Source organism: Carya illinoinensis, chromosome 3 (genome assembly GCF_018687715.1).
Source record: "Carya illinoinensis cultivar Pawnee chromosome 3, C.illinoinensisPawnee_v1, whole genome shotgun sequence".
NCBI lineage: Eukaryota > Viridiplantae > Streptophyta > Magnoliopsida > Fagales > Juglandaceae > Carya > Carya illinoinensis.
Window position 1 is genome coordinate 6,310,304 of NC_056754.1, and position 13,830 is coordinate 6,324,133.

General features: G+C 39.6%; 1 protein-coding gene across 1 annotated transcript in view; it reads right to left on the reverse strand.

Annotated features, from left to right (window-relative positions):
• Positions 1-13,830, reverse strand: part of LOC122302872 (protease Do-like 7) — a 39,370-nt gene that overhangs the window by 15,723 nt on the left and 9,817 nt on the right. Inside the window, exons 3-7 of the mRNA XM_043114320.1 lie at positions 4,403-4,537; positions 3,797-3,855; positions 3,049-3,085; positions 1,834-1,959; positions 1,401-1,490 (exon numbers count right to left, since the gene is read on the reverse strand). Of these exons, the coding sequence (XP_042970254.1) occupies positions 1,401-1,490; positions 1,834-1,959; positions 3,049-3,085; positions 3,797-3,855; positions 4,403-4,537 (447 nt within the window). The remainder of the gene's footprint in view (positions 1-1,400; positions 1,491-1,833; positions 1,960-3,048; positions 3,086-3,796; positions 3,856-4,402; positions 4,538-13,830) is intronic.

Consider the following 13,830-nt stretch of genomic DNA (forward strand, 5'->3'; position numbering starts at 1 on the left):
GATGGCAGCCAAGTCACTTAAGTTATTAACCAAGCCAACTGGAACCAGTTCAGATTTTGATAGATTCATCTTAAGACCAAAGACAGCTTTGAAGCAAAGCCAGAGAGCCCTCAAGAACAAATCTGATCAGGGTCCTGCTCACAAAAAATCAGCTTGTCATCGGCGAATAGTAGGTGAGAGATTGATAAACTACCATGCGAGGAACCACTAACCGAGAAACTCAAGATGAAGCCCCTATCCGCCATCCCTTCATTCTACTCAGTACATCCATTACTAAAAATGAATAGAATAGGGGATAAAGGGTCCCCTTGTCTCAAGCCCCAAGAGCTATTAAATAAGCCTTCGGGAGTGCCATTGACCAAAATTGAAAATCTAACGATTGTAATGCAATGTTTCATCCACTGACACTATCTTTCCCCAAAGTCATACCTACCAAGTATATACACCAAGAAATCCCAATTTACATGATCAAAGCTTTCTCCATATCCAGTTTACATAAGATATCAAGGATGCCAGCTTTGACTATATTCTCAAAACATTCGTTAGCAATAAGAACCAAGTCTCGTATTTGCCTTCCTTTCACAAAGGCGTTTTGTGACTTCAAGATGATCTTCCCCATGACATCGCTCAACAGCTTGGCTAGAACTTTTGAGATGATCTTGTCAACCCCACTCACCAAAATTATGGGACAGAAGTCTTGCACCTCCATTGACCTCGCACTTTTTGGAATAAAGGCAATAAATGAGGCATTAAGGCTTTTCTCGAATTTCATTCAAATTCAAGAAAAACCTTCATAATATCCTCCTTAACAATGTCCCAACTAGCTCAAAAGAAAGCCATTGTGAAACCATCTAGGCCCGGGGCTTTGCCTTTGTTGATCGCTTTTAGCACACTAAGCACCTTATCCTCTTCGAACAATCTCTCCAAGTAAGTGCACTTGGTTGATCAATCGAATAAAAAACCAGCCCACAAAGAACAATCTAAAGGAACAAAAGTAAAACAAAGATAGGAAAATAAAACATTGACTTTGAAGTGATGCCAGTACCTAATGTAATTGCATATGTTGCAATTACTGTATTAGTTAATGTACCAATATGCTGGTTACTTTTCTTTTAAGTTCCAGACCTCCACAATAAATGTCATGTTTTATCTGATGTGTTATAGCCTCTCTAACCTTAAGACCCTATCTAGTTATGTGCTGAAATAAATAGTGACATTTGCATCATACTTTAGAAGACCAGCATAAAACTATAATTTAACATGAAAATGACATTATAAGGGTATTCTGACCAACTCAATAAAACATGTTGAATCTTCTATCTAATGCAATTCCAATAAAAGAGTAAGATTAAGAAAATCAAAGGTGAGGAAGTTCTGAAAGGATAATATCAACAACAAACCTGAAGCGTACCACGAGGTATAGAAACTGCCTCCCATTTGTTTACATATGAATCATTGCTCCTCTGAAGAAACTTCAATGCCCTCACAACCTGCCAATTGAGTCATGCCATGTTTTTAAGCCATGATTATTGTATTGGCACAGGGTATCCAAAACAATGTTCCGACTAATCTCGAGTGTACATAGGCTCTCGGCATGGAGTTTCTTGCAAGTGTACCTCAGTAATTCAAGGGGAAGTTCCCCCCAATCCGATGGCCCCTAGAAATTGTTTGCACCCAAGAGGATTTGAACCTTAGACGAGAGGGCATACCACCAAGACCAAGGTCTTTACCACTTGAGCCAACCCCTAAGGATTGCCAACATTTTAACTAAATGCTCCCAATTAATACTGGAAGCAAGGAATAAGGTTTAGCAAAGTTATAAGAATCACTCACTCGTTCTAAAGGCAAAAAAAATGCTGATGCACTAGATGACTTGCTCCCAGCATTCAAAGCCACCGCCCTGCCCTGCCAATCAATAACAGGGGAACCACTAGAACCACCTTTAGTCCCAGATGCAGCCTGTAAGCAAACAAATCAATAACTAAGGAGATCGGCAAAGGAACATTCAATAAAGAAGAAATGAGAGCGTTCGGTAGAAGCTGCAACAAAGCAGATTGGTTATTTGGCAAGACCAGGAAAAAGAAACATCAAATGACCAAATGCGTAAAAAATTTGATAGGCCCCAAGGCACACATATCAAGCATAATTTTTTATAGGTACATACCAAGCCACATATAGGCTTATCTAAAAGAAATAGTCAAGGGTACAATTGGAGCCCATAGGAAATCAAAAGCTTCCTCTCCCAAGCAATATGGGATCCAATTCACCACCTATACCTCCCCAATGCGAGATATCATAATCTCCCACTTTAAACTCCCAATGTTCTTGTCTAAATGGTATGGCTCAAGTACCACACTGTTAGGATTGGCTTTGATACTATTTGTAACGCCTCAATGGAGGCCCAATCCACATTAGGGCCCCTACTCCAAAAGACTAGCCAACGGTCTATTTAGAGCTCATTGAAATCATTATAAAAAGCAAGAATTTCTCCCTCCCAAGTTGTGTGGGATCTCATTCACCACCTGTGCTCACTTATTATGAGGTATCACAATTGTTTTCCTTATTTTTTTTATATAAAAAAAACTCTTTACACGTACATCTTCTTAAGAGAACTGAGACAGGAATATTAGTGAACATTTTTTTTCTTTGATGAGTACATTAAACTTTATTGATTAGTAAGAAACATTGGTGAACAATAGAATGCGTATGGAGAAACTCTTTAATATTTCATAAGTAGAACCCTATCTATTGTTCATTCACTTGGTCAAACCAAACCAATCAGAATATCAGCCATTTTCATGCAATCAATGCCTACAAGTGTTTACAATAGCTTCACAACAACTTTAAACATGTTTGACTTATGTTTCTATTAGATTTCACTATTATTAAAAATTATATTCTGCCTTCTCATTTAAACTAAGTTACTCCATACCCTATTAAAGATCATCAAGGGATATGCCATATTAGATGACTATCACATTATAATAGGCTAGTTTTACTTTGAAACAAAACTATCATGTTGCAAGTACAAACGATTAAGATACTTACTTGCATGTAGAATGTATTGAAGTCATTGTAGCCATCCCTGCACCAAAAAAAAAAATCATTATATAGTACCATCAATATTGAACAGATCTCTTCTTTTTTTTCTGGTAACTAGTGAGACTGTGGAATCAATGATCAACAAGGAAAGCTGTTCAACATGTCAAAGGTACACAAACATGTGACTCCTAGCTTGGTTTGATTTACAGTTCCTGTATAAGGCTGACAAGAAGCCATGACCAACACGTAGTAAGCATCACGTTTTTAGAAGTTTTGTGACAAAAGGAAAATAAACATCATAACTCAGTTTCACAGACCTATGTATCATCCCATAAGCAATAGATGTATAGAAGTTGCACATGCATACAATTATATAAGAGAACCAAAACCAGAATTTATTTTTATGGGCCATAACTGTAGATTTTAATGGCCTCGGTATCCTAGATAAGTGTTTCCTCTTGTATACCATCTTGTGTACCTGGGCTATGCCATTAATACAATCGTTTACTTATAAAAAAAATTAAAAAAAAATAACCAGAATTTCCCAAAGGAAAAGAATTTCTAGTATGATCAAGTTGTTACAAGTTAACATCATTTAATTTTTTATGAATAATAGATCTAGAGCAAATGTGTGAGGATACTAAGAGTACAGAAGATTAATAGGGAGTTAATATCATTTAAGTCTGTGTAGAATATGCATTTCTTCAAAAAGCGTAAAGGAAATAAAATAGAAAGTTAGTAAAGCCACACATACTTTTTATAATGAGGAGCATCTCTATCTAATCGAGCAAGAGTGCCAGCCAAAATGGAAACCTGTAACAAAGCCAAATTAATGAAGGAAGATTCACCAAAATAAAAGGCAATATTGTAGTAGGTTTCTTGACGTTTATCACAAGCACAACCACCCCCCCCCCCCCCCCCCCCCCCCCAACACACAACACCCCTCTCTTAAAAAACTGCTTTGAGAGGAATGAAAGATAATCGTGTCATCTTAATGAAAGGAAAGGACTTAGCAAAATTGAGTATACATTGGCTTTGCAGTAAGGCTGCAGTTAAGTTGGACATGACATCAACTTGCCATGGAGGCTTGGATTAGTGGGTGACTAGTTCTACCACTCACACACACACATTGTCAGGTGTGTTTGTATGGTCAGGCATAATGATGATGTCATATATCAAGGACAGTCTTTCAAACCATGTTGTTGCATTAAACTCTCCCAATGTTAAAAAACTAATTGGGTTCTACGAGTGATGTCCAGTCCAAATCTGATGTGAATACCTTTTCTTTTTTTGATCAGTAAATAAGAATTTTATTAAAATAGGTGAAGCCAAGTGCTTACAATTGATCAATGAGCAATACCTTTTCACCGCTGTCATTACCAACAACCCTGATCTCCAGTCCAACACAGGCAGCCTCAGGGGAAAGAGGAATCTCCTCATAATTCAGAAACTGAATTGCACCAGGATCATAACGAAAGAAGCCAAAATCATGCACCTAGAAGACCATTCACATAAAGTTAGCACCACTGACAAGTACAGAGGAAAGAATAAATTGTTAGAACTTGAATAATCTCTCTCTTATCCATGTCATCATGAGGAAGAGAAGACATGCACATTCACACAAACCCTGTACAGGCAAAATACAGCATCTATGCACTTCAAACCAGAACTAGAGTGTGTATCATGTTAAAACCAAAGAAGCTTAATCTCCAAGTGTAATAGCTCTTAAACCTTCACATTTTAAAAGTAATGCAAAATGATAATAAAGGTATGAAAAGAAAAGAAAAAAAGAAATATATTAACAACCAAAAGTGGTCTGCACCTGTTTGTGGGATAACTTTTTTTGTTTTTTTTTTTAAAAAGTGTTTGTGGTATAGCTGTTAATAAACATGGGAGGCTTGGAGAAAACTAAATATCAAAGTAATAACAGGGAACTACAAAACAAACTAGAAGTGCTAGAGAGGAAGCATAAAAAAATAATACTACAAATATGAAAATGAAAAAAGCATATTTTTTTTTTTTTTTGATAAGTAATGAAGAAATAGGCATAAGCCCAAGTACACAGGAGGTACACAAAGGATAAACCTACAACTTCCAGAAAACAAAAAGAAAACAACCCAGAAAACTAAAACAGGTTCAGAAAATTATCCACCATTACATAAGCTTTCGCCCAAAAACCCAAAGCACTCAAGAAAAAATCCCTAAGATCTTCCAAAGAGCATTCTTTATCTTCAAAACATCTCCTATTTCTTTCGATCCATAAGCACCACATGAGACAACGAGGAATCATCTTCCAAACAGTCGCCGCCTTCTTTTTTTTTTGATAGGTAAAAGTAAATTTTATTCATAAAAAGGCATAGCCTAAGTACACTAGAGGTATACAAAGATCATGCCAAGTTACAACTAAGAACTAGTGAGGGTTACAAGCAAAGTATGGAGATCATCTGTATTACAAATAATGGCCGAAGCCCAGGAAAGCAAAGTACAGTAGAAGAAACGTTTCAGTTCAGCCATAGAGAGCTCCATATCTTCGAAACACCTCTTGTTTCTCTCCAACCACACACACGACATAATGCAGTGAGGTATCATTTTCCGCACAACAGCGATTTGAGCGTTTCCCCGTATACCTTTCTAACAGCACATAAGATCCCTAACACTTCTAGGCATGACCCATGCCACCCCTACCCTACTAAAAACATCATGCCATAAGCTCCGGGCCACTTCACAGTGTAATAAGAGATGATCAACAGATTCCCCATCACACTTACACATATAACACCAATCTGAAATAATGAACCCACGTTTTCTCAAATTATCCGAGGTAAGAATCCGCCTAATAGATGCTGTCCAGACAAAGAAAGCAATTTTGGAAGGTACCTTGCACTTCCAAATAGCTTTCCAAGGGTAGCTATGACCATGGTATAGGCCCAAGAGGGCCGAATAAAAGGACTGCACTGAGAATTTTTTATATCCACTTGGTTTCCACAACAGCCTATCCCTCATCTCATTTCCAAAAGATATAGCATATAGAGAGTCAAAAAAACCAGACAACATGTCCAGCTCCCAATCTTGAGCCGCTCTTGAAAAATTCACATTCCAATGAACAGCACCATTAGAGCGTATCAATAAATCAGCCACTGCAGCCTCTTTGTCACATGCGATTTGGTAAAGCATAGGAAACGCCTGCTTAAGAGCCATGTCCCCGCACCAAACATCATGCCAAAATGAAACATTGTTGCCGCTGCCAATTATAAATCTGAAAAAATGAGAAAATTTGTCCCAGCCACCTCTCATGTTTTTCCACAAGCCCACTCCATGTGCTCCCCTGACTTCGTTAGAGCACCACCACACCCCCCCCCCCCTAAGGCTCCCATACTTAGACTCTATCACTTCTCTCCACAAGCCCTCTCCTTCACTATGATACCTCCATAACCATTTCCCTAATAGTGCTTTGTTGAATACCCTTACATTACGCACTCCCAAACCTCCCAATTGAATTAAAGAACAAACTTTATCCCAACCCACAAGGTGGATTTTAGCTTCGTCCCCCATACCTCCCTAAAGAAAGTTGCGAAAGCTTTTTTCGATGCGAGAAGCAACACTTGCGGGTATCGGAAATAAGGAAAGAAAATACGTGGGGAGGGAAGATAGTGTACTCTTAATAAGCACCCGAAAAACATCCACCTTCTTACAGCCCTTCAAACCCTTCCACCCTACCAATAAATCCACCACATCTTTGGGCATCACCCAATGCAAACCTGTCCAGCTCAGAACCTCATCCCACAAGAATCTAGACGCTTCACAGTAAAGGAAAAGATGATTTACAGATTCTCCATCCTTTTTGCACATGACACACCAGTCAGAAATAAACAATCCTCTCCTTCTAAGATTAAGCAACGGGATTGAGCCCAATCTCTTCAGCAATGGTTCGAGAGCTGCCCAGGGAGGGTCTTCTTCGAGTGGGTCTTCACAGAATATTCCGATGACCTGTTCTGAGCCACTAGAGCAGGTGGCTACACCATTAGTTAAGTCTGAAGAGATACAAGAGGGCTTTGGGGTGCCGTGTGAGGGGATACAAGACAAAACAGTGGATGAGGTGGATGGAGGGTGTTCTTCAGATAAGGAGGAAGGTATGTTGATGTTGTATGATCCTACTAGTTTTCCAACAGAGAAGGAGAAGGCTGTAGGGGAGGACCACACACCTTTAAACGTGGTTCCCCCTAGTATTTCCACTGATTGGCTATTAAAAAAGGTGGAGGACCTTCAAAGCTGTTTGGGGATATCATGTGAGGGGTATGAAGAGCAATTTAAAGCTTTGATTACAGCCATTGCAGCAGGACATCAGCGTGTAGGGTCAAAAAGAGATAGGGAGCTGAAACGCTTGACGTGGTCCATAAATTACGAAGGAAATGAGGGAACTGCGAGTAGGGGAAGAAATAAGGGAAGGGCTGGAGCAGTTTGTTAATGAAGCCAAAAATTCTGAGTTGGAATGTTAGGGGGTTGAACGAGTCGAATAAATGTCATCGTATAAGAGCTTTGTTAAGGCAATGGAAGGGGGACGTCATTTGTTTGCAGGAAGCAAAGCTGAAAATCATTAGTAGAAGAATTCTTAGAAGCATTTGGAGTTGTCAATATGTAGGGTGGATATACTTACCATCGAAAGGGGCTTCGGGAGGTATATTGGTTATGTGGGATAAGAGGGTTGTGAAGTGCACCGATGAGTTTATGGGGGAGTATGCAGTGGGGTGTTCTTTCAAAAATTTAGAAGATGGGTTTGTATGGGCCTTCGCTGGGGTATATGGGCCTAATTTGGATAGGGAGAGGAAAAGGATGTGGGATGAGCTGGCTAGACTTTATTCTTGGTGGAAGGTCCCATGGTGCATTGGCGGGGATTTTAATGTAACAAGATTTCCTACCGAAAGATCAGGGGGGGACGTCAAAATTCAGCAATGGTGGAGTTCTCAGACGTTATCTTTGAGCTAGGCCTTATGGATATACCCCTAATGAGAGGGGAGTACACTTGGTCTAATAATCACACTTGGTCAAGACTGGACAGGTTTCTTATTTCTCCTTCGTGGGAGCTGCAATTTCCAGATCTGACCCAGAAGAGGCTCCAGAGGTTATGGTCTGACCATTTTCCTGTTTTACTAGATGGGGGTGGTGTGCAAAGGGGGTAAGAGGCCTTTTAAGTTTGAAAATATGTGACTAAAAAAGGAGGGGTTTGTGGATTTGGTCAGAAATTGGTGGAATTCTTATGTATTTGAGGGTAATCTGAGTAAGGTGTTGGCTGGAAAATTGAAAACTTTGAAGAAGGATTTGAAGACTTGGAATGAGCAGGAGTTTGGTGAGATAACTAAACAGAAAAATTGCTTACTACAAGAGTTACAAAGTTTGGAGGGAGTAGACGACAAGAACAACCGAAAAGAGCAAGTAGTAACTGAACTCGAAAGACTGACCTTATTGGAGGAGATTTCATGGAGGCAAAAGTCAAGGGCTTTATGGCTTCGGGAGGTGGATAAATGCACTAAGTTTTTCCACCAATAGTCAAGGGCTTTATGGTCTCCTATGGAGGCAATAGTCAAGGGCTTTATGGCCTCATATGGAGGCCATAGGAGGTTCAATACTATTGAGTCTCTGAATATTGATGGTATTACCTCATCAGATCAAGCGGAAATGAAGGAATATGTAGCTGAACATTTTGAAAACTTATTGTCAGAACCTATTGCATGGAGACCTAAGGTGGATGGCCTAACTTTTGAGAGTATTGACCAAGTTAGTATGGTGTGGTTGGAGAGACCTTTTGAAGAGGAAGAGGTACATAACGTTCTTAGGAAAATGAATAAAGATAAAGCTCCAGGCCCAAATGGTTTCAATATGGCTTTTTTCCAAACTTGTTGGGAGGTGGTGAGAGAAGATGTTATGCTGGTTTTCCAGCAATTTTTCACTTATGGCAAATTTGAAAAAAGCTTAAATGCTACCTTTATTGCCTTAGTCCCTAAAAAACCTGGTGCAATAGAGGTACAAGATTTCAGACCGATCAGTCTTGTAGGCAGTGTATATAAGTTATTGTCGAAGGTGCTGGCAAATAGAATGAGCACGGTAATGGAAAAGATTATCTCTAAATCGCAAAATGCCTTTAAAAGGGGGAGACAAACACTAGATTCGGTTCTCATTGCCAATGAATGTTTGGACAGCAGAATCAGGTCAGGAATTCCAGGTATTCTTTGTAAGCTAGACATAGAAAAGGCATACGATCATGTTAACTGGGACTTTCTGATGTACATGTTGAGTAGATGTGGGTTTGGGGTAAGATGGAGGAGGTGGATAAGGCATTGTGTGTCAACGGCACGTTTCTCGGTCTTGGTAAATGGAGAACCTGTGGGCTTCTTTAACAGTTCGCGAGGGTTACGACAAGGAGATCCATTATCACCACTTTTATTTGTTGTAGTCATGGAGGCTTTGAATAAAATGGTGACGGCAGCAGTAGGAGGAGGGTTTTTCTCTGGCTTCTCAGTGGGAGATTCACACAGCCAAATCACTATTTCTCACCTTTTATTTGCAGATGATACATTGCTGTTGTGTGAGGCAAATGCAGGACATATTCAATCACTGAAGGCCATTCTACTTTGTTTTGAAGCTATTTCCGGATTGAAGATTAATTTTGATAAGACAGAAATGGTCGCAGTAGGGGATGTAAGTAACATGAGCAGATTGGCTAACATATTGGGATGTGTGGTCTCTTCCTTGCCGATAAAGTATCTTGGGCTCCCATTGGGGGCTCCTTTCAAAGCTAAGTCTATTTGGGATGGGATTTTAGAAAAATTTGAACATAGGTTGGTCGGTTGGAAAAGGTTATATCCATCCAAAGGGGGGCGGCTCACTCTTATTAAGAGCACTCTCAAATCTTCCCACATACTATGTCTTTGTCCCCTCTTCCTACTAGCATTGCATGTAAAATGGAAAAACTTCAACGTGACTTTTTATGGAGTGGAATAGGAGAGGAGTTTAATTTTCATTTAGTGGGTTGGGATAAGGTGTGCAATCCCTTGAGAGATGGCGGATTGGGGGTTAGGAATGTGAGAAATCTTAATAGGTCTTTACTAGGTAAATGGCTTTGGCAATATAACAATGAGAGGGGAGTTTTATGGAAAGGGATGATAGATTTGAAATATGGTCGTGAAACGTGGGTTCAAAAGAGGCAAGGGGGTCCAATGGGGTAGGGTTGTGGAAGTTCATAAGGAAAGGATGGGATTCTTTTGCTAGTAATACTCAATTGAGCTTGGGGGATGGAAGAAGGATACGCTTTTGGAAGGATTGTTAGGTGGGTGACACAGTGTTGCTGGAGGCTTATCCCGCTATTTACAGTATTGCAAGGGATCCAGATGCCATGGTGGCTGATTGAGGGTAACTATACAAGGTTCACAAGAGTGGAATATCAGCCTAAATCGGGATGTACACTACTGGGAAGTGAACATGCTGGTGGATTTTTTAACTTGCTGTATAACATTCTTGTTGCTGCCACAACTGAAGATGTGATGATTTGGAGACACTCTAGGAAAGGAAAATTCACGGTACGCTCGTTTTATGACTCTATTACTGGGCAACAAGGACATTCTTTCCCTTGGAAGAACATTTGGATGACTAAAGCACCAACAAAGGCCGCCTTTTTTGTGTGGACAGCAGCCTTAGGCAAGATACTGACTAATGATAATCTGAGGAGAAGGGGCCTTGTTGTAATGGACTGGTGTTGTTTGTGTCAGAAGAGTGGGGAAACGGTGGATCATCTACTTTTACACTGAGTTTGCTAGAGATATATGGAACTACTTTTTCAGCAAGATGGAAATAGCATAGGTGATGCCAGGCCGGGTGGTTGATCTTCTGGCATGCTGGAGAGGTATCACTGGGAAATGGCCCCTATTTGTATTCTTTGGTGTATTTGGAGTGAACATAATGAGAGACTTTTATCAATGAAATATCATATTACTTACAAAAAGAAAAAGACTCTGCTCAAAGAAGCCACCCAACAGAAAAAAGCAACCTTGGGAGGAACTTTCACTTTCCAAATACTTTTCCATGGGAAAACACAACTACTATGACTTGACATAACTCTATAATAGGAAGAAACTGAAAACTTAACATTTCCAGCAGAAGTCCATGCCATGCTATCCTCCATTTTTTTTGTTTTGATAAGTAAGAGAAAAAATATTATTGATCTGAAAGAAATAGGCATAGTCTGCATACGCAGGAAGTATACATAGCACACCTAAATACATTCTAAGAGCAATAAATTAAAGAGAGGAAATTATGAACGTTGTCCCTGTTTAGGACAATAGCAGAAACCCAAAGCATTAAAGTGTGTAGAAAAAAGTTCTTTAGCTCCACCCTAGTGCGTTCCTTGTCCTCAAAGCAGCGCGCATTCCTTTCCAACCAAATACACCACAATGCACAACGAGATCATCTTCCATACAACTGCTACTTGATGACAACCTTATATCTTCCTCCAGCAACCCAACAAATCCACCACCCTCGCAGGCATAACCCAAGCCACTTCAACCCTGTGAAAGATCTCATCCCACAACTCCCTTGTTACCTCACAATGCAATAAGAAGTGGTCCACAGATTCTCCATTTTTTTTACATAAATAACACCAATCCATAACTACACAACCCCTCTTCCTCAGTCACCAAGTTTATGTTGTAAAGTTTAACCAGCAAAGCCTGAACTTCATCCACTTCCCAATCGTTAACATCCCTTTTGAAAATAACATTCCAATCAACCTTATTATTGCTACTGCTGTAAGAATCATAAGCAGCAGCATTTTGATCCCTTGCAATTCTGTACAAGGCAGGAAATTCCAGCTTAAGAGCAGCATCCCCACACCACAAATCATGCCAAAAGAGAATTCTCTTTCCATCTCCCACCTTCAATCTAAAATTATTAGAGAAAAAATCCCATCCTTTTCTAATAAATTTCCACAAACTCACCCCATATGCTCCACTAGAGGCTTTTGAACACCAACCTCCCCACAAACTTCCATACTTCACATCTATCACATTTTTCCATAGGGCTTCACGCTCCAAATGATATCTCCAAAGCCATTTCCCAAGTAAAGCTTTATTAAAGACCTTCAAATCTTTAATCCTCAAACCACCACCAACCAATGGTTGACAAACTTCTTCCAACTGACCAAATGAAACCTTTTTTCCTCACCTACACCACCCCATAAGAAATTCCGAAATAAACTCCCAATTCTCTTTTCAACCCTTGCAGGAAGAGGAAAAAGAGAAAGGAAATATGTGGGCAGGTTAGACAAAGAACTTTTAATTAGAGTTAATCTTCCCCCCTTAGACAAATAGATCCTCTTCCAACCCGCTAACCTCATTTCAATTTTTTCAATCATCCCATCCCTTATGTCCACTGCTTTAAAAGAAGCCCCCAAAGGAACCCCAAGATATCTCAAAGGCAATGAAGAGATCCTACACCCCAATAAATTTGCCAAATCTAATAAGTTCTGAACAACACCCACAAGAACAATTTTAGATTTTGATAAATTAACTTTTAACCCCAAAGCAGCTTCAAAACACACCAACAGAGCTCTTAAAGCACATAAATTATCAGAATCAGACTCACTAAAAATAGGGTATCATCAGCAAATAATAAATGAGAAATCTTCAGACTATTCCTAGTCTCATTACCCACCACAAAACTAGACAGAAAATTACCCTTCACAGCCTTGTCAATCATTCTACTAAAAGCGTCCATGATCATAACGAAGAGAAAGGGAGAAATGGGATCGCCTTGCCTCAAACCACAAGAACTACAAAAGAAACCAGCCAATTCTCCATTCACCAAAATAGAAAATTTAGGAGTCGAAATGCAGAACTTTATCCACGAACACCATTTAACTCCAAAGCCATATCTCTGCAACAAATATTCAAGAAAATCCCAACTTACATGATCATAAGCCTTTTCCATATCCAGTTTGACAAGAATACCAGCGTTCTCCATCTTAAGTCTACTTTCCAAACTCTCATTAGCAATTAAAACAGAATCTAAAATGTCTTCCTCTCACAAAAGCATTTTGAGATTGTAAAATTATCCTCTCCATCACCTTACTTAACCAATTAGCCAACACCTTAGAAACAATTTTATAAACACCATTCACCAAACTGATAGGTCTTAAATCTCTTATCTCCACAGCCCCAGCCTTTTTCGGAATTAGAGCAATGAAAGTCGCATTTAAACTCTTCTCAAACCTCATATAGGAGTGAAACTCGGCAAACACCTTCATGACATCATCTCTAACAACATCCCAGCACTCTTGAAAAAAAGCCAAAGAAAACCCATCTGGACCCGGAGCCTTATCTTTTTCCATACCTTTTACCACATCCAGGACTTCTTCTTCAAACTCTATTTCCAGCCACACAACATCAGCCAAACACAATCTTATTAATAATAATAGGCATAGCCCAAGTACACAAGATGGTATACAAGAAATAAGACCTATCTAGGTGGCTATAGTAGTCACTAGAGAGTCATGTACATTTTGTCCGTTGAAGTCTATAGCTAGAGACCACAAGAATAAAGTACTGAAAAATAAGATACGTATCTCCTCCGTAGTCCGCTCTTTATCTTCGAATGTTCGTTCATTACGCTCTTGCCAAATGCACCATATAATGCAGATCGGTACCATCTTCCACACAGCTTTGATTTGTGGATCGCCTCCCGGCATCGCCCAGCTAGCTAATAATTCCACTACTGACTTCGGCATCACCCAATGTAGTCCTA